This window comes from Rhamphochromis longiceps, linkage group LG11, assembly GCF_057381845.1.
Source record: "Rhamphochromis longiceps isolate RC_006_pf linkage group LG11, R_longiceps_female_GT1.1, whole genome shotgun sequence".
Lineage (NCBI taxonomy): Eukaryota > Metazoa > Chordata > Actinopteri > Cichliformes > Cichlidae > Rhamphochromis > Rhamphochromis longiceps.
The window spans coordinates 13787102-13809021 of record NC_140567.1 but is presented as its reverse complement, the minus strand read 5'-3'; the positions used below and the strand labels follow the sequence as shown (position 1 = coordinate 13809021).

General features: G+C 40.7%; 1 protein-coding gene across 1 annotated transcript in view; it reads left to right on the top strand.

Annotated features, from left to right (window-relative positions):
* Positions 1-4159: 4159 nt before the first annotated feature.
* LOC146658669 (exostosin-1b-like) overlaps positions 4160-21920 on the top strand; it is a 46438-nt gene continuing 28677 nt past the window's right edge. The window contains exons 1-2 of the mRNA XM_085422386.1: positions 4160-4422; positions 5344-7348. Coding sequence (XP_085278512.1) covers positions 6396-7348 — 953 coding nt within the window. The 5' untranslated portion in view covers positions 4160-4422; positions 5344-6395. The remainder of the gene's footprint in view (positions 4423-5343; positions 7349-21920) is intronic.

The window sequence follows — 21920 nt, the reverse complement described above, 5'->3', positions numbered from 1 at the left end:
CATCATTAGTGCAGAGTAGTGACTGACAAGGAAATGGGACACAGGGTGTAACATATGGCAAAAGAGAGCTATGCCTAATGTGCTCCCTTTCTCGCCCAGCCACTGGAGTAGCATTATTCCAAAGCGTTTTACACAGAGAAACCCTGACAGAGACCGATGCAATTTCACTGCTTGCCTCTTCATTGACCCAGCTGTCCACATGCTACACGCTGTGTCCCTGCAGCCGATGGATTCATTACCTGTTTACCATCACACCAAGGTCACATTCTCAGTAGCACCTGGGTCAGCTATATGGGTTTCCCGGGAAGCATCATGAAAGGTTTTCACTAATGAGGTCTCTTATTACACACCTTCTTCATTAACCTTCAGGGGCCTTGAGGCTTTCCTGTGCTTGTTATCTTGATTGGTCTTTCTGGGATCTCACTGAAGAACTGCTTTAATCCTAAAAATATTAGATAAATGTGTACAGAGGGGGAAAAAGGCTGCAATTTTATCCCAGGGAGTAATATTACACATATTGAATATTCATTTAAACATCGACAGGAGAATGACTAAATTTCTAGGCCCATTAAGAGCATTGACAGATCTCGCTCTCTCTCCCCTGAGCAGCCAGTGACCATCGACAGTAAGGTTAAGTAATTCTTCTCTGTAAATAAAGCCACTCAATTGGCTGACAGTGACCTGCTTCATGTGTTAACTAACTTGCTGAATTTCAAATTTTGAATATTTTTCAGAAACAGCGACTCTGAGATTTATAAACTGGAGGTTTTATTATCAGTATTCAGCAGCTATAGGAGGGTAATGTCTGGTCTGGGTGCACTAACACAAGGACGTGCATGGGTGTGAGCATGTGTGTGACTTGATGCATTAGTCCACACACACATACACACACATGCATGTGTCCCCCTCAGGCTCCATGTGCCCTTTATTAACAGCAAGTTGACTCTATTCAGCTTGACTAGTGATTAAACCTTTTCATGGCTGGAACTTTCACACCGCTGTGAACTGTGCGAGGTGATTAAAGCTGCTCAATTTGTAGTCCAGTCCCACTGCTATTCTTCTTCATTGATCTTGTTTCAGGCCCTTGAAGTGAGAGCTGCATGCAGCAGGCTTCTCTTATTGGACTTAGACAGGATGCATACTGTGCCTCACTCTTTCGATCCATCATGTATGAAAACTAATTAGTGTTCAAATTAGCTGCCATATATGGTTGGCATTTAGTAACATTTATGGGATTAATTTTGTTGTTGTTTCTTTTGATACTGTAAAGACTGATACCAGATGACTGATGAGAGCAAAAAGGAGTTGACTCTTTGAAGTTTTCCCATGAAGATACATCAGACTCAAGACCGGACTCCAGTAGGATTGGTTCTGAAGAGCATACTGATCAAAATAAAAAAGAAGAAGAAAAGGATCTTTGCGCTGATATGCCAGTGGGTTTTTACATATTTTATAGCCCCTGTTGAAATTTTGGCTCACATGATTGACACTTACTCAACCAGTTTCAATTTTCCCTAAGTGCACGCAAGTGGAGACACAAATACAACACCAACACACACTGCAGAAAGGCACAAAACTGCCAGGACAAGGGTTATTACATCACTAACTCTAGATGCCAAAACACTTCCCACATGGAGTTACGAGGCTAACAAGTGGTTTCAAGTCAAATAGCAAAGGCTGATTGTGGTAATGCTCTAATATCAGATTCGATCAAGCAGCAGATGTCTTTTTATTGCAAGTCATTACTGCTGTCATACTTATTAGCATATAAATGGTTTCTGGGCCTATGGAGACCGAAAAGTTATTGCATGTGTAATTGAACCTGATCTCTGCTCTGTGATTGAGATGTCCCAACACACACACTCTGCCGTGCACATTGAGCACATTGTGCTTTTTTTGTTCTTCTCATTTAAATGCGGTTTTAGGTTGTGATTTTTCCTTTAAATACAAACAGAAGAGAAGGAAACAGAGGAGGATGTTTGATGGTTGATGGTTGATTGTGCAATTGTTAAAAGTAAAAAAATAGCATTTGGTATGGCTAGCTTTATCCTTCAGCTATCACAATGTCCATACTGACCAATATCAGCCTGACATGATTTTAGGCTCGACAGAGAACGATTCCTTAAGACTACTTTAAACTTAAAACCAAAGAAGAAAGTCTATAGAAGAAATAATATATTTTTAAAATGAGGGGTAAGTCAAGACTTTTGCAAACTATTATTCAACTAATAAATACTTCCACAAAACTAATTGATGCAAATTTAAAAAAAAAAAAAAAAAAAAAGAAGAAGAATATCCCGAATCCCTTTCTATCCAATCATTCTTCTCCACTCTTGTTGATTAGCAAGAAGCGACAGAACACTGATCCTTTAACAGGTCATGGTTTTTCGCTCTGAATGATCTGGGTCATGACGGGGTGAAAACACTTTGAAGTTGCCTCTCAAATTTATGTGACAGGTCCTTGTGACTGTAGCACATCACAGACATGAATGCTGGGAACAGGTGCAGACTTTTAAAGGCAGAACTCACCTGCAGCCGTGGCCTCTATATGCTAACCTTCTTGTAATGAGATTCAATAAAATCACAGGGTACTGATTATGATTCTGGGGATATTTTTGTGACCACGCACAGCATTGCAATGTTAATTTGTTGGTGTGTTACCACTTTGGTCAGTTCCATGATACCTCCAGAGTTATTGAATGGCTTACAATCCAGTACTGCAGACAATCATTGTTCCTGGTGGATGCTTCCTATTGATTTTGTGGACCCACCTTTCCTTTAATAATATAAGCAAGTGGTGGTGGTGACATTTGTTATTTTCCCAAAATATTGAACTTTTCCTTTCACAAAAGCTATTTTATACACTATTAAACTGTTAAAGACTATTAAACTAATCCAATAATACAACCTGTTCCCACTAGAGAAAAAGGTGGCAGATGTACAAAAAAGAGCCCTCTATTTTAATCCTTGTCTGCGCATGTAAGACATAGAAACTTCTCCCATGAACCCTTCATTTCACTCTCTGTCTTGATAGGCTCAGGTGCGATTCATGCCTTTCAGTGTCAACACAGATGTATGAGGCTCCTCACCAAGGCTGTCAGTCTGACTCAGGAGTGGAAATTAAATTATCACATCCAAGGCTGTGCACTTAAACTGCACATGAAAGAGGAACGGACGCACGCACGCCGCATTTACACAACCACACATAAGCATGCATGTGTGTAGCCTAGCACACCGAATGGCTCTGACAGATTTTCGAAGGGAGTGGAATTTTGATAACAAAACTGCAGTTGTGTTGCGGTGATTAACAAACAGCAAATTAATGACCTCAAAATGTACTCAGAAGGAAGTAATAAATCTCCATTTGGCTGCTGGCTGGCTGAGTCGCGGCCTGGCTGGGAAAACTATGCTGACCTGGGTGCATCCAAATTAGATATTGGCATGGTTGCGTGTATAACACAGTGGGAGTGCTGCTCTGGCTCCGTCACCCTGCTGCTCTAAATCTGGCCAGTGCTCAGTTCAGCAAACACAATGCAACAGCAGGGAGACAGCATCTCCACATTCTCATTAAGCTGCGGATTATAGTTAGACAAAAGCAAAACCTCGTTGTTTTTTTATGCTTTTTCCCCTTTTTCTCCCTTGCTGGAGTCCAATTGCCTGTATATTCTGCTGATTTGTATTTACTCTGTCTTATACACAAGGCACAGCTGATGATCTTAGCAGCAACAGCAGAGGAACATCTATGTGTTCACATCAGTCATCGGCACCACCCCCTCTTGGAAATCAGTAAAAAGGGGATGAAAGACAGGAGGGATGGAAGGAATGCAGCAGGAGGAAGGGATAATGAAGAGAGGGGGGAGGCAGGAGTGGGTTGAGTGGGACAGAAAGACAAGAGACAAAGAGGAAGGGAGGAGGTGGCCTTTGTATCACTCCGTGTCTTTGATCAGTGGTCCATGGGGAACTGAGGCAGTGCAGATAGCTGGTCCACAGCTCCTGAGGAACGCAGCTTCACATTCCTCCTTGCTCTTTCCCCGCTTCTGCAAAATCACTTCTAGGCTTTCAGTCCACAGCAGCTGTGAAAACACATTATGGCATACTACATGCCAGAAAAGATCTGAGTAACGCACCACAGTGCCATTGTCCTGCTGGTCCTCATTTAGTGCAGCAGTTCCTCTCAGGCCAAACTCTATTCTGCTTTCAACCTTTTGCATGACTTTCCATTTGTCTGCAGGCTCCAAAATGATGGATTTGTCTTGTTATTTATCACTCAACAGTGGAATCAGTGTTCTACTCAAAGCACTGGTGTGATCCCGGAATCCTACATTTTGCTCAACGACACTTCTGCAGGACCAGTGCATGCACCGGAACTGTCCAGCAGACAGCATCGATGGGGTTGGGAAAATGCAGACATGCTCCTTTATGGTATTTTCAAATGTTAAATCATTTTGTTAATCAACATTGTTAACACAGAGATCCAATGCCACCAAAGGCTGCAGTTCAGGAAGGTAATCTACTATTTGGAAAGCTGGTGGATCAATCCTTGGCTGCTCCAGTATAAGTATCCTTAAACATAATCCTGAAACTCAAGTTTTTCTCTGATGGGTTCAACAGAGTGTGAGTGAGTGTGAATGTCAGATAGAAAGCACGTGGGCATAGAAAAAACAGGTGAATGAGGCATGTTGTATAAAGTCCTTTGAGTGGTGAAGTAGAGAAGAATAGTGATCCACAGGAACTAGTCCATCTACCAAACTTTCTTTGTTAAAGTCCATCAGCCCTCTGTCTGACTCATTCTCATTGATGGAGAGTGTTTAATAGAGGGTAGTGATGCATCTCCTGAATAATCATCTATTGTAAACTGAAACACAACTGCAAATACTTGTATGAGCCATATAATATAGTTCCTACATCCTGCATCTTTATGGCCAGTACCTTCATGAGTCTGTTGAGGTGCAAGTATTAGTTATATTGATGATATTAGCTCTGAATTAATTTTGGATGACAAATACAGTTATTTATTGTATGTACTGTTATTGTAGGGCCTTGAGGTGACTGTTGTTTGTGATTTGGTAAATAAAATTTAATTTAATTTTTACACATTAAAGTCAGCACCGAAAACACCGAAAACAAAATCTTGAATCTCGACTTCTGAACTCCTTAGTGTGTGCCCAGCAAGTCTCAGTTTAAGTTAAAGGACTTTCGTTATCTATGTCTATATAACTGACAACCCATACACCATCACATGGTTAAATAGTCAAACCACAATTTTAAGCCCACTCCATTTTTTTCTTGGAAACTCTAAACAGAAATCTTTTCTTTCCTCGATTTTTCTTTTTTTTCTCCAAGATGTGAATGGGTGCAAGAGGAAAGCCCCGCCCGCCTCGGGTGTGACAGGAGCCAATGGTAACGCACCGTGCGCCGTGGAAGGACGTCACAGCACCATCAGCAGTCGTCCTAGTGGGACGGCCGTGCTGCTCTGCTTGGCTTGCAGTCTTTGCTGCACTCCTGTTATTGTGTATGAGAGAAAGAGAGAGAAACACCACTTGAATACTTTACACTACTCGAGAAATTCGCGGAGGAACGAATCTGTGGATTTGACGACAAGAGAGAAGAATGAGCTGAATGGAGAGACGTGTTATTTTTAAAGGTAGAGGGTAGAGTCTCTGGTTGCCTGTACTTCCAACCAGCGTTGAAGCTCGCTGAGCTAACAGGCTAACCGGGAATGTTTTCAGAAACTAGCTAGTTAGTTAGCCGGCTAGCTAGCATTGTAGTCTGGAGCAATGCGCCGTGTAGATTTAACAGCCACACCGATACTCGTATCTTTGTGTGCAGTTTGTGAGGGAACTGTGGCAGTGTCTCGAAGTGTAGGTTTGTGTAAACGTCCAGAGCTCAAGTGGCCGCTCGGCTTTAATTTCCAGTAGGGACAATAGTTGTAGCTGTCCAGGCAACAAGTCGGAAATACATCACAGCTTTAACGTTGAGTTTGTACTTTGTGCGGTGCTGTGTTTGTTTGTCGCTGACTTGAAATCGACACTCTGTGTGACAACGATGGCACATGGCTTAGTGAAGGTGGCATTACACAGAGGCAACTAGGGTGCGTCTTGAGATGCCCGAATTTGAGAGCACCGGGTCACTCTCCTCTATAGGAAAACCTGCTGTCAGCTAGTCGATACCACTATTGACGAGGAGACGAGGTGGATGAACTTTATAAATCGCCCACATGCGTTGGATCAGTTCTCGGACTTGTGAAAGGCATCTGAAGCAGGAGGGAGACGTGAACGCACAGCCCTTGCAGCCCGGGGGAAGATGGCGGAACGCTCCCGCTGGAGGTGGTGAAACCAAAACTTTGGGACTTCTTGGATTCAGCGCCGCATATCTCATCCCAAACTGTAGGACACATGCAGGCCAAAAAACGCTACTTAATCCTGTTCTCCACCGGCGCGTGTCTCATACTGTTGTTTTGTTTAGGGGGGATACAAGTCCCCCTGTCCAGACGGGGTCCCAGCCGGCCTCATGACCGCAGACTCTCCGGTTATGGCCCCGGGGCGCGGTGGCGTCACATGTCGGGGTACCTGCAGCCTTTCAGCTCCTGGGAGCAGGACCGGAGCGATGATCTCACTGAACACATATCTCCCAGGCAGAAGAGGGACGCTAACTCGGGCCTTTACACGGGAAAACGCTGCAGAATGGAGTCCTGCTTTGACTTCTCACTGTGTGAGAGGAATGGCTTTAAAGTTTACGTATACCCCCAACAAAAAGGGGAAAAACTTTCAGAGAGTTATCAGAACATATTGTCCTCTATCGAAGGCTCCAGGTTCTACACATCTGACCCAGGGCAGGCATGCCTGTTTGTCCTGAGTTTGGACACTCTGGACCGGGACCAGCTCTCGCCCCAGTATGTACACAACCTGAAAGCAAAAATCCAGAGCCTCCCTCTGTGGAATGGAGGCAAAAACCACATCATCTTTAATTTATATTCTGGCACGTGGCCGGACTACACAGAGGACCTTGGCTTTGACATTGGCCTTGCCATGTTGGCCAAAGCCAGCATCAGCACAGAGAACTTTCGGCCTGACTTTGACGTTTCAATCCCTCTTTTCTCCAAAGACCACCCAAGGACAGGTGGGGAAAAGGGCTATCTGAAATACAACACAATCCCCCCTTATAGAAAGTACATGCTTGTTTTTAAGGGGAAAAGGTACCTAACTGGAATAGGTTCGGACACTAGGAATGCTTTATATCATATTCATAACTCAGAGGATGTAGTCCTCCTCACCACCTGTAAGCATGGGAAGGACTGGCAGAAGCACAAGGATGCACGCTGTAACAAAGACAATGCAGAATATGACAAGTAAGTACTTCACAACTATCTTCCGGTTAGCTGTACTGCAAGAGTCTAGGTCTGTCTTGCCACTAATTTTTGTCAGTATGGTGTTTTTAACTAGTTGAGTGAAGCTTGTATGTGTGACTGTAATAATGACAAAACAGGTGGTGTCATGTGTTAAAGGTTTTGTCAGCACACTTGTTTGCTCCTGACTGAAACTTTTTTTTTTTCAGGTTTGTGTCCGGTCAGCTCATTGAGTTGTACATAAAATTGGCAAATACCAGTGATATTTCTTGTTGAATTTCCCAGTGTTGTATAAATTAAACTATTCCTATTGTTAAGTAAGGAGACCCGAGCCTGGGCTGTCAAAAAGATAAGGTGTCATTACATTAAGTGCATCTAATGTCCAAATGTTGGCACGGTTTGATATGTCACTTTTAAATATTCTTTATGCCATATCATTTTATTTACTAAGGTATGCATCACGAGGCACAGATAAGTAGCTTTAATGTCAAACACAAGAACTGCTGTATTCAGGTGATATTCCCATTGATCTAGGATTTGTTATTATTTTTCTTGATAACTGGTCCTCTGACTTTCCTGATAGTGTCTGACAGATGTCATGCTCTCTACATGACACACAAATAAAAGTTTTATAATGAAACAGGCACATAATACTCAGTGTAACTAGTCTCTACCTTGTACTCAGATCGGTTTGCCCGGTCCCACAACTAAGCCACACTGTATTCTGTACTCAAATGTGATGAGTAAACTGGCGTCTGTCTCCCAGCTTTGGCCAGTGGGATTCATTTCGTGTCCCCTCAGACCATGCTATGTTGTTATTGGTGACTGTATGGCGCTGGGTGTTTGACTGTGGCTCTTTGGAGTGGATTAGTAGGGACAAAGCGCTGGTGCCAGCAAGGGGAAGCCACTCTGGTCTCTGTTTGCTCAGTCATTTCCCAGACAAACCCAACTGCATCAGCCAGGAATGCCCTGGCCCCAACCCGTGTCCTGCGTGACCCCTGCCGTTGTTTGGGGTTCAACTCTTTGTTGGTGTGAGTTGCTTGTTTGGGGGATCCTCCTTTCTATAGTTTGTGAAGGAATCAGCTCTGAAACCTGGCTGCTCCAACAATATGACTGAGGGGTTTTCTTGGATCTCATTTGTTTACCATTAAACCTCACAGGATTCGCCTTTAATGTTTGACTTGGTTGGAAAATAACACCAAAGCTCTTCTACACACCCAGCCAATAAAAATAATAATCCTCATATCAGACCATAGACTTAAACTATCTGCTCTCTCTGCCACGATTTACCAGCTCAGTGCTTGATGCCAAGTGCTGCCAGGGTGTGCTTTTACACAGTGAGATGGGTGGCATCAGAGCTATAACCCAAAGGAAAAATTAATCCTCCTGTCATTAAGTACACTGGGGGTGAAACGGGCTTGGAGTATCTCTTGCCCTTGGCTTCTTAGCTGCATTGCATGGTTAAAGTGTGTTTGGTACCTCCTCAGTTAACAAGCTTTAGCTTGGTGCTAAGTCCAATGCACAATTCTGTAATATTTGACGAAAAACATGTACTAACACCAGGGTTAGTTTGCCCTGGCAGCTGCCTAACATTGAGTCTTTAAAAGTTCCTTACCTTTAAGCTGGTGTTTCTATATTTATTATCAAACAAATATAAACAAGTAAATATCTTTGCTTTATTTTAAAGTCATCTATCTGAATACTTCACAGTGACAGGGTATGCTACAGAAGCTAGGAGTATGGGTAAAACACCTAAGAAGTGTTTCAAGAGAAGTTTCCAACACTTCAGATTTAAAAAAAAAAAATATATATAAATCTTGTCACGTAAAATGGAAAGCGATCAATAGCAAGGAAAAACATGGGTCACCACTGAGGTCGTTTTTGCTTTTTGTTATGTAATTATTTTCACTGCAAAAAGGGAAAGACAAAAATTAAACCCTGCAGGTTTAAATAGTGAGGATCAGACACTGCAGTTTACTGAAGAAAAGAACATATGTGGGTGTTATTTTTCTTCCTTGGTGCATGCATGGACCACCAAGGTCGGCTACATCTCAAACAGGATGTAATCTGGTCTTTTTAGACAATTGCTTTTTGGTGATCAGATCAGCTGTCATAGATTAAAGGCATCACTGCTGGTTGTCATTTTATTTTTCCTTCACATTGATGTCTGTGAGGCAGCTTTTGTGACTCTTGTCACTAAGGCAGAGTAACCTCTATGCAGTGCCTTCACAGAGCAGAACTGGCAGATTGTGTAGTCTCACCAAACCTTGTGTTGTCATCGTTTATAGACCTGTTTGCCTTAACTTTGCACTATATCATGCTGCAGCATGACTGCTGTGGCTTGCTGGCTGGCTGCTGAGTTTGTGAGCCGTGAATGAATCTACATAAATGCCCGGTATTACTAACAATTGAATTAAAATTGTTTCTAACTTATCTTAAAAAATAGATAAAGTAAATGAATATCCTTATCAAAAAATGGTGAAGGAGGTTGGCCAAAACGAGGTCAACAATGTACATGGAAAGACCAACAGCTTGCACCCTGCAGGACTCCACTTTTGTCTAGTTTATTGCAACATAAAAACTGTAACATTTCAGGCACACCTGCTCTCAGCTTAGCTGACACAATAAATTTCCAGAATTGGAGTCTTGCAGTTTGTGAGCTGCTATGTGTGTCTGTTTTTTTTCCATGTACATTTTTGACATAAAGAGAGTGACCAAGAAGACCTGTGATAAGAGAAATGCAGACAGCATTGTTTGCACCCCATTTGTTCCCACCTCTTGCTCTCAAGTTCAGAATACAGTTGGTCTCATTAACATCAGGTAAACTAGGGTAAGTTGATAAACGCTAAAATTAATTTCATCGTTTTCATATCACTAGATTGCCTGACAGAATATTACAGGTTAATGATGGCAGCTGAACTGTGTCATTAGCTCAATGAAATCTGATGACAAAAAAAGAACATTTGAGTAACTCCTGCATGGAAAAGTTTTTCATCATTTATGTTTCATTATTATTCAATTTTATAGAGAAAGCAGAGAAAACTGTGCATTTTGCAGCTTCATGTTCATTTTTAAAAGAGGTTTGTTTGGGTTCTTATTGAAAAAACAAACAAACATAATTTTTATATAATCATGTCAACAAGAAAAACTGCATTCTTGTGAAAAGCTAACCACACCTTTACAGCTTTCATTAGGATTTAAGAGTGTAAGTAGCAGCTAGGTGCTGCTAATGAAATGCACTTGACACTTGACTTGAGCACGTCTATTGGTCTCAGTTACCATGTTAAATGTTAAAGTTCATGACCGCATAATTAGAAGAATACTGAAAAGGTCTGGAAGGGTTTCTAGAAGGAAAAAGCCTGTTCTCTCTAAAAAGATCATGACAAAACAGCTTAGGTTTGCAAAGTTGCATCTAAAAGAACCATTACACTTCTGGAATAATGTCCTTTGCACATATGAGACAGTGCCATGTTTGTCAAAAACCAAACAGAGCATATCAGCACAAACACCCCATACCAACTGTCAAGTAGAGTGGTGGAGGCGTGATGATTTGGGCTTGTTTTGCAATGGGACCATTGAGTTGAGAACCAAAATGTTCCAGGGTTCAGTTATGAGACTGAACCTTGGCCAAAATTGGGTTTATCAGAATGGCTGCAATCAAAGTGCAGTCTTCAACTTGATTGAAATGCTGTGGTTGGAACCTTAAGAGAGCTGTGCATAAACAATGCCAGGAAACCTCAATGAACTGAAACAGCACTGTAAAGATGAGTGGGCAAAAATTCCCCCTTTGTCAGACGGCAGGCTAGTGCTAAACGTTGCTCTACAAGCTACTAAATCATGAGGTGTACTTTGCTTTCATAGGCATCTATGCAGTTCTTTGAAAAACTTTCTTTTACACATATCTGTATAACATTGTTCCTTCCCCAGATTTTCTTCTCATCACCTTGTTATGTAATGAGATGACCAGTACCAGATCAAATCACTTCTGCTATTCCCTTACTGATTGACTACTTTGGTTTGAGGCTGAATAATCCACTTGGAAGTGTTTGACATATTTATAAGAACATGCAGACGCCATATTGTGGGTAGCTTTCAACAAGACGTTTTTCCTGTTTCTCTTACCGTACTGGTCTTAATTAATTGCTCTTTGACTTCTAGTATCTTTTACAGGGATGATTAAAAACTCCCTGAAAGCTAAGCTATTTTCAGATATTAATAATACCTAGAACTGCTGTGTACACCATTCTGGCATTCCTGGCTTTCCAAATGAGTTAGTCTTGATGGAGTCAAAGATGTAGATGGGACAGTAGTTAAGGAAGGTTTTTGCCAAGAAGATAAATATTTGTTTCTGGTCATGATTCAGCTCTCTAAATGAAAAAATGTCTCTGACTTGTACAGGGATGTAAACAACACACTAGCTGGAGTAAGCTGCTTGGAGGATGTTACAAATTGGGAAAATGTTAAACGGGTTGAGCTTTTAAATATATCTCACTGGATTAAGCAGCTGTTTGTCAGACAGGAGGCTTTAAACTCATCTTAAGACATTAACCAATTTGTTAACATGTTAAATAATTAAATAAATGCAGGTGCTCCACATGGCATCAGCTCATTATGTTCAAGTACAAATCAGACGCGAAGACTAATGCACGTTTGCCCCATCTTTAGTTAGCTGAGCTCTCTGTGAAGGTTGGTGTGTGATTGTGAATGAGTTGCACTATCCTGTTATGCAGCTCTATGGGTCAGACAGTGCAGTCTGTGGTCTAACTGGGTGGAAGTAATAGTTTCTGTGCCTGGCTGTGGCTCTTTGTGCAACAAATCCCTTTTATCCTCTCCCACTGACAACAAGGAAGTTGTGACAGACCAAATGCAGCCTCTCATCATAATTACCATGTAATGGTCATGTCATTTTTTTGTGTTGCAGTTCAGACTTTATGTTTCAGAAGTTTGATTGATGTGGATATTTTGATGTGCCATGTCTGCATATCACATGCACAATTTAAGTGCATCCTTTTCTGTCTTTTGCTTCTGTCATGATTATTGCTTGTGCAGTTCTCTTGATGAGGCAGACGTGCACATCAGCACTGGCTGTCAAGATGATTTGGCACTGCTTACAGTAAATGGGGAAAAAAATCACGTCAGGAGATTTGTTGGATTTTTTTTATTTGTCAAAGATCTTTTGCTGAAAACAATGGATTAGCTCCAAGTTACGCTTTTTCTCTTGGCTACCTGATTACGCTCAGCTCGTTTGAATAACAAACAAAGCGGAGTTGTTGACGTTTTTTGTTGTTGTTTTTTTTTTTAAAATAAATCTTCTGTTATATAGCCCGTCCCTGTCTTCATAGTATACTTAGTAAGGGCTTACTAAGTATACTATGAAGACAGGGACACAATTTTGCTTGTGTATCTGTGATGTGTTTTTTGGGGTTTTTTTTTTGCTGTTTATAGCCAGTGAGAGTCAACTTTTGCCCCCCTCTTCAACACATTGTCCCTTTCATATCTGCACTCAGCCACTGTTTACAAGCTTGTAATGCAGCCAAAGGAGAGAAGAGAAGATGCAGCAGGAGGCAGGTCAGATGCAATTTTAACCTCAAACTGAAAGCCTGCTCACAGCTTGTTTCCAATTAAGAGGCCCTGCCAAGCGCGGGAGTATGAGCAGGACTGTGTGAAAGATGTGGGGAGAGTCACAGACGAGTGGGAAACAAGCTGAGAGGAAGTTCAGGGGGGAGAGAGAAATGGGAACACAAAGAGAACAAATAGTGACAGTCTGAGAGGCTAAAATACTGGTGGTGTAAAGTAAAAAAAGAAGAGTGAGAAAGGAAGAAAAAACTGCATGCCAGCTACCCAGCATTGAGAGGTGAGTGCAATAGCTGGCTGGATGCTGACGTTGTTCTACTAGGTGTATTTATAGACTTGCAGGGTTTTAATCCTCAGTACTGGCCAAAGCCCCTAGCAGAGGGCTGCGAGCCAACTTGATGCAGGCTTTACTGAGCTTGGGGAAAATGATAATTATTGCGGGAGGAAAGTTGATTTCTGAGTTCCTGTACGTTATCTATAAATTCCCCTTTTCACCATGTTGTCTACCATTTCAACTCATTAGGTCACGTGTTTTTCTTTTTTCTCCTCCGCAACTACACTGGCTCCTGTGTACTTGTTCAGAATTTGTTTTTTAGTCGTATTTGTGAAGAGTGCTTCTAACTAAGCACATCTAAAAGCTAGATTGCGCTGTGGTGTTAATAGGTCACAAAATGAACTTTAGTTAAACATTGCTAAAATGGAAGAGATTAATGAGTCATTCCTAAATTAAAAAGCTCACACAAATGTGCTCCTTTGCTTCGCAGCTAATATGAGGGACCCATAGCCTGTATGGCTACGGTGAGGTAGATATTGTATAAGCATAGAATGTGCCTGAGATCTCTGATCTCTGAGAAAGATGGTTACAAACAGCACTAGATAGATAGATAGATATATTAATAAAAGAATTGCACTGAACAAAGTCGTAGCTAAAGTAGAAGCTAAAGACCTCAGTGGAAAGCTCACTTTACACACACACACACAGACAAAAAACATAAAACTAGACACCTAACAGCAGCCAAGTGGTGCTTTGCTGCCCGTGTTCGGTTTGTGTGTCAGGACTCTTAATCTGCTTGTAGCTGGATTGAAAAATGGTAGTTTTATAATGTTGTTGGTGAATGAGGGTCAGAGTTGCTCAGAGAAACTTGTAGCCGATTGTATTGTTTTTGTGCTAAAATGCGTACATAACTGTGAAAAGCCGTTTGACAGCTTTGTGCTGAAAATGCAGGACATTGTGTTGTGTGGGGATGTCTGTTCATATGTAGAGAGTACAGCAGGCGGGACATTTGCACATGTGTCAGAAATTGTCCACGAAACATTTGGACCTGCTATAAAGGGCTGAATGATGCTCCAGGAAGCAAAGGAGGCTGGCGAGCCACAAAACCACACTGCACAGATTATGTTTATTTTTGATTGACACTGGTGTAGAAATAACACTCACATTGACCATTCCAAAATTGTGTGGTAGTGTTTGAAATAGTTTTTCTGATTGGGAGGTTTGTGTGAGAAATTTATGGTGTATTTTGTGGAGCAGGTCAGATTCCTACAGACACCAACATAGTGACTGTATTTGAACTATTGAGACAAATAGCCATATATAAGCTATGAGCTTTTCTCAAGAGAATAGTATAGTGTATTACAGCACTGAAGTGGTTGTTGGAATACATTTTGCAGTATTTATGTAACTCTTGTACATTGTGTTCCCAGTATAACTTGTTAAACTATGTTACCAGTTTCTCACTTAAAAGTTGTATAATTTCAGCTGTTGCTTAGTTGTTCCGCTTGGCTGTTCATTTCCAAATATACCATAATGCAGAATCCCACTGAGGAAAATGCTACCAGCAGCAGTTACTGACAGCATTGAGCTGAGATGAGCTCTTCTGAATGCTGTGATTGAAAACTACTCTCATATCTTTGTCTGCCGATCTTCATCTTTCAGAGTGATGACGGTAGAGCAGGAAATGTGTCAGTGTGACGCACTGAGCTTGTGCCTCCGTTCTCCTTTTATCTTTATCTCTACAGTTTTCCCACCACATTTTACCGCATCAGTTTGGCTCCTTTGAATGTAGAATTTTGGTGATATTTGGAAGCTGATTTTTTTTTTTGTTTATTTATTAATTTTTTGTAAACTTCTTTTATCATGAGAAAAAAGGTTGGTTAGATTGTTGGTTTAAAATATGCCTTGTGTCAGCCACAAGGCATTTGTAGTAGGGCTGCACGATTTTGCATAAAATGAGAATCACGATTTTTTGGCTTAGAATTGAGATCACGATTCTCTCACGATTTTCTTTTCCAGTATAAATATTTATTGCACTTATTAACTGCACATCAACTTCGTAACAGTTGAGACTGAACATAAAAACAATAAATAAACATAAAAACAACAAATGTCTCACGTTTTGTTGTTGCCGCAAAATGTTGTACTGCTTGAAATTCCGTCTCCACCTTTGTTCGGCGCTGCGTGTATAGAGCAGGTAGTGCAACAATAGAAAAATAGTTGCGGGACGGCACTGTGTAGCGTTTGTCTAGGGTGTTGATCATTTTCCTAAATCCCTCGTTTTGCACAGTGTTGATGGGAGCCATATCTTTGGTCAGGTGCCTGCGGGAGTTCGACGGGTATAGGGAAGCGCTGTATAAGGTTCCCGTTATTGATGTTTGGGTGGTTGACCGGGACGGATTTTCTCCTGTCACTTTCTCGTCATCCCTGACGTGCTCTCCGTTGTTTTTTCCCTGCTAATTTTAGCATCACACGGCACAGCTTCTGTATCACGTGGTATAAGGCTCCGCCCTTGTCATTTGTTGAGCAGGAAGAGTGAGCGCTTGTTTTCATGCAGAGTACGTCCCGGATCAAAATGCGGTACAATCGTCGTCTTTTTTTTTTTTGTTTTGTTTTAATCGTTGTCATTTGGAAATGAGATCGCACATAAGTATGAATCGAGATCGCGATTTTCTAACGATTAATCGTGCAGCCCTAATTTGTAGTGAGGATTCATTTGGCTTATAAACTCTCTATTATAAAAAAAATTCGAAGGCTTTTGTTGACTTTCGGGTTCCACCAGCCTTATGAGGCGATGGGCTCAACTAAATGGATAATAAAGGTTTCTTTAGGTGCTACAAATAAGAAGCTGCTTATTATATTTGTAAAGCTCATGGGAAGTGATGGCTATCTCCTGAACAGATGATGCATCCTATGATTGTGTGTGTATTTTCAATATGACCTGACACAACTATGAAAACAAGATCACCGGTAGTTATGGTTTAATTATTGCAAGGATGGTCTCATTCTGTCTTGTAATATAAATCCAGTACACCTCTTTTCCTTTCACTGGTGAGCTTTTGCCTCATTTTAGTTTAGCTTGAGCCAGGATAACAGTTATGTTACTACTGTTAATGAGTAATTGTTTTACATAAATGGAATTTAATTATGACTAAGATAATCATAATTAGGATTTTTGTAATAACCATGCAGACCCTAGTGTCCGTGTACCAGACAGTTGTGACTCTCACAAAGTGCAGTGTTGAGTTTGAAATTGTTCTGATTAGCCGTCCCGGAGTTAATGAAAAGCTGCCATTGCTTGGCATGTAAAAAGGAACAACGCACAACTTCAGGACTAACCAGGCTATTAGTGGATCGCAGACGGCTGACAAAAATTTTTTGTGGCAGCTGCATCGAAGACAGCCACCTCCTGTTCAGTGTTGGCTTATACATATTATGTAATATGTATAGACTCAAGTGTAGTGTTGCTGTATGGTTGCACCTTAATGTTGGCAGCTTAGATCAGTGAATCGGTATCTCTGCTGATTCAACTTTTTTGGTGACAAATAACTCCAGTCAATCACTCATGCTGCAGTGTGCGGTACTTTTAAAGAAACACTACCAGGCTATAATGTGACCAACATTCTTACTCTACATAATAGTCATATAGAAATTACCAAACTGATTCTGTCTGGTGAGTAAAGACAGGTTCAGGGGTTAACCTATTGAGTTTACTCTCGGCATCACCAGTTAGTCAAGCCGATGCCCTGTGCAGAAAGTCCTTTGACTTTCTACTGCTCTATTCTATCTATAACGTGACAGATATTTATTATATAGACAATGCTAAATCTGTGTTTATGTACTGTTAACATCTCATCACCAGTCATTTACTACTGCCACTAGTTAGTGTTGCGAAATCGATCAATGTAGAGCAGTGAGACAAACCACGGAGGCCTCAGAAAAGTGCAATCAAACGGTGAGTTTATTAGCAGCCAGGAGAAAACATCAGCCTATGTCTTCTGACAAAAATACATATGGAGAACACTTATAAAGCTGTGGGGTATACGCCCCCCCCCATGGCGTCAATTACGGATTAAAATAGGGTCCAGACATTAGTCACAGTTAATGGTACATCTTGTACATCTTTAATGGCTATAAACAGACATAGAACTTCTCTTTTCTATAACACCTTCCATACAAGGTAATAAACTTCAAGCCCTCAGGGTCTCTGGGGCTAATTATTGACTCTGGTCATCTGTTGCCAAGTAGAGTAAAATATAGTGAGACACCAAATCAGTTAAGGCCTCAGGCCTGACACATTCCTAGATTATATGTGTTATATGTATTGTAAGCATGCATGCAATCATCCTTCTATGTTCTAGTTTCCCTCAGCATGTATCACCTGGACAGTCACACCAGTGAAGCTTAAGACCCTCAATGAACCGAACATCAACTCGAAATAAGCACAAATATGCAATGTGTATGAAATACTTCTGACCGTACCTGTTTAAAAAAAAAAAAAGTTAACATAATGGAAGGATCCTTAACTAAACATCCTCAATAAGCAACTTTAATGCTATATCAATACTGTGAGAAATATTATTAAATGGAATAATGCTATAAAGAATGTTATTAATGCAATTATAATGATGCAGATTATATGGCAGCAATAAAAGAATTTCTGTATCTCCACATTAGTTAGTTCAAGTTTAAGTTACCATTGAACGACTGAGTGAAACCTAAATTAAAAACAGTGAAAATATGGCAAATTATGTGATGACTGGTGGCCTAGTCTTGTATACTTGAACATTTGTTGATATGTTTGCACTAGTTTCCCCTTCTCCCTCCCTTTCTCTTTTGCACTCTTTGTCCAATTCAAATTCAAATATGCTTTATTTGCTTGAATAGGTTTTAGCCACACTCTCACCCTCTTTTGAGGCCAGTTGTTCAGGACAGAGGGCAGTGCTATTTATTTTCCATGCTTCTCCTCTAGCTTGGCTCCAGTCCTGACAGGTTGATATATGTCTTATCCTTGGCAGCCATGTGCAGGTGATGTATTCCCCTTGTAATGCTGGGAATAAGGAAAGGAATTTACACAACCTATAGTATGGACAAAAATTAGGGGTGCTGCCAAACCAGCTTGGATCTGAGAGGGTTGGGAAGAAAATGCAGTCATTCCTGTATGGTGATGGAGACGAAAAGCATGAGATTTGTGAAGGGTCAGTTTGCTAAAGCTGCTGCTAAACTAGGGTGCGGAAAGGTGATATGTGGTCTACCTCAAACCCAGTCTGTGCTCTGCTTTGTGCAAGGTAAAATGCTCTTAACATAGAATAGGACAGAAGATTTGGTATAAATATTTGATAGCATGCTTTAGCAAAGTCATGTGAACTGCTGCTGGTAGAGCATTTAAGGACAAAGATGTAACTTAATGGAACTGAGTCATCGTTCAGGCAGCCAGTGTTTGCGTGACCCATGAGATACATTAGAGTCCTTTCGCTTAGATAACCTGCTTGGCCGGCACGATGAGAGCTTTCCAAATTATCCCTTATGTACAGTGAAATATGTTGAGAGAGCTACATGAAGAATTAAGCTCCACTCTCCACCAGTGCCAGTTAAATCCTATGGGATTTTAATCCTTCTGTCAGTATGAAGAGGAGACCTGCAAAGCCCACAGATATGAAGTCCCTCATTGTCTGTGACATTTGGCTTGGCGTCACTATATATATATATATATATATATATATATATATATATAAAAATTTTGTTTTTTTTCTCAGTTTGTGTTATTTCTGTAAGGGAGGAGAGGATTCATAATTTTTTTTTTTTTTTTAAAGTGTGTTTTGGGGGAAGTGGCAGGCGTAGTATGATGATTGGCATTGTCCTTGTATTTTCTCAAAAGTACTTTGGCTGTGGATCATTGTCACCATGTGAGGCCATGTTGTGCTGTTTAAATGTAACCAAAAATTGGCAGCATTGAAAAATCAACAGCCACCATGTTGTGGCGCTTTGCTAGGAGTGACTTGGATCATCAGATACAAGTGGCACACAAACACGCAGAGATATGCTATCTCTCGCTGTCCTCTCTGGACTCCATTTTGTCAGATAAGGGCTGTAGCTTGGCACGGTGAGAGAAAGGGGAACTTGTAGCACACCTGATGATAACCCAGAGTAAGTGATACTCTTCAGTGGAATGATGGCCCTATTCTACTCGTCCTTTGTTGAAATTCTTAACAGATTAAGTGCCTTTTAGACTTAAAAATCACGTAAATCGTATCAACCTTTAGCAAGATTAAAAGCATAGTTTGCTGATAGCGACTCAAGGGTACAGTTTTTAAAAAAAACAAAAAAACAAAACAAAACACTTTGTGTATTACAACAAAAGAGGATATTTTGCTATGATTGAGACCAAAATGATGACTCTGATTTTGGTTCTGTATGCTGAGCTGCACACATTTTCTTTCTCTCTTGCTTGTGAAATCTGTGACTTTCCCCTGCGAGGTCATAACCAGGGAGCGAGACAGGAAGCGTTGTCTTTGATCTTTCCCGCTGTTTAAACTAATTACCTGCTTGCACCAGCAAACACTGCTGGCCATGGAATTCATTAACAGATGATGAAGCTTTGTTCTGGGCAAGTGTGTCTGCAAGTATGTACAGGAAATCAGCTGCATCAGACTTTGTGTGCATTGTGCATTTTCCTCCCAAAAAACAGGCTAAATTGTCATTGTGTGTAATGTTGCTAAAACAGTAATGAGGATTTAGGTATTTCTAGCCTTGTCTTATTAAATAAAAGGTGCTGAGTATAACATGTTGTGACAGTAGTTTAAGTGACTCATGGTAATTACAAACCTTGTTAGCTCACCTTGTGCTCATTTTTGACCACCGTTTGAACCTTAAATGTGTGTCACGTCGTAATTTTGGTTTATTTTCTTGTTTCCTTTAAAGGTACATAAATAATTGTTTTTAGGATATTTGATAGAAAACATGCCAGCTAATGTTAAGCTCTTAACTTTGCACTATAGATTTGTGAATAACGCTCATAATCCTTCAGTTTTACCTCAGTGTATGAAAACACTTGAGCTTGTATACTGGTTGTAGGTTGTTTTTTTTTGTTTGTTTTTTTATTGAAAGTTTTGTAATTATGACAGTCATCCACATGAAAAAACACAAAAACAGCAAAAAACAACCAAACAAACAAACATAATACGCACTGACAATAACATAATGGCACAGTGAAACCCTCAGATCTGCCCAGTCTGGGGGAGCTCCCCTCCACCTCTTTACAGGTCCCATGTCGTCAGGTTTTTGCTACTGTCCACGCAGCACTTTACAGTCCATCCCTGATGATATTCGGAAGGGTATTTCCAGTCTCTTTTATCAGCTGCCTTCTAAAAAACAGTGACCACGTCCTTAGCAGGCCTTCCTTCTTCCGGTAGTGGCGTGAAAATACTTAGTGAAGCTCTGGTTATATAACCCGCCACCCATCATCCCACATTACCACCTTCAACAAATCTCTCCCACTTCCTCCAGTTTTTATGAAATTGGTCCATTTTGAGGTTCAAAAAAAAAAGTACGTTTTTCCATTCTATATATTTCCTCCATTATTCCTATCCAATCTTTCTTTGTTGGGGGGCTCTTTCTCCAGCCACCTCCTGGTAAGCGCTTTTTTGCCCACTCCCAACAGGATGTTTATCAAATATTTGTCCTTTAAGGAGGCTGCTGATGGGATATTGCCCAAACACACAGTACAGAAATCCAAATTTAATTTGAGACTAGTCACCAAGTAAATTGATTTGACCACTTCACTCCAGTATGGTTGGATTATTGGGCATTTCCAAAATATATGAAAATGATCTGCCATGTTTTCCCCACAGTTTCTCCAGCAGAATAACTATCTGTCAGTTGGTTGTAGGTCTAATAAAAAAAATAGTACTAACCAAATTAGTAATGAGGATTTGAGTAGTGACCTAATCCTAGGAGTAGGGGAGAGAGCGTCATCCCAGCATGGTAGAAAGTACGGAGTGCTGTCAAACCAGCTTGGTTCTAAAAGGTTTGGTGCATGGAGGAAAAGAAGCAGAAATGGAAATGAAATGCAGCTATCCCCCCCCCCCTAATGTTTGCTAAAGCTGCTGCTGTACTGGGGTTCAGATATGTGCTCTCTCTCTCTCGTCCACCTCAAAGCCCATCTGTGCTTTGCTTTCTGCAAACTCCACTGCTGCCTGCTGTTGTAAATTATTTGATTCTGATCTGAAGTTTTGAGCAATTCCCAATGGATTCCTGTCGTTCATTTTTCAGAGAGCAGCTGGATGTTAGTACTGTCAAATGTATGTTTATTTCTTTACTTTCCTGCTAAGTCAAAGTCTCTGCAGGTCATACTCCTAATGACACAATGAACTTTCTGCTTTTACTATTATTGCATCAGTAAAATTTGTGAATCCAACCGTTTAAAATAGTCCTGATTTTTTGTTGTTGTTATAAAAAAAACATTAAACAAAAAAACAAAACAAAAGAGGACTTTAAATGACTCAGTTCCTGTTTTAAATGTAAGTTTGTTAAAAAAAAAAAACCCTCACAAAATTTGCATGTTTGTACATTTAATGAGTCTGTGGTACAGTGTCACCTCACAGAAAAAGAAACCCTTAGAAAAAGAAACCGTTCGATTTGGCAGCAGACTCGCAACCAGCTCTTCTTCATGTTTCAGTTTGAAGAGCGTTGCCAGTGTGCTAGCCAAGTGCCAGAAATTTCAGCTAG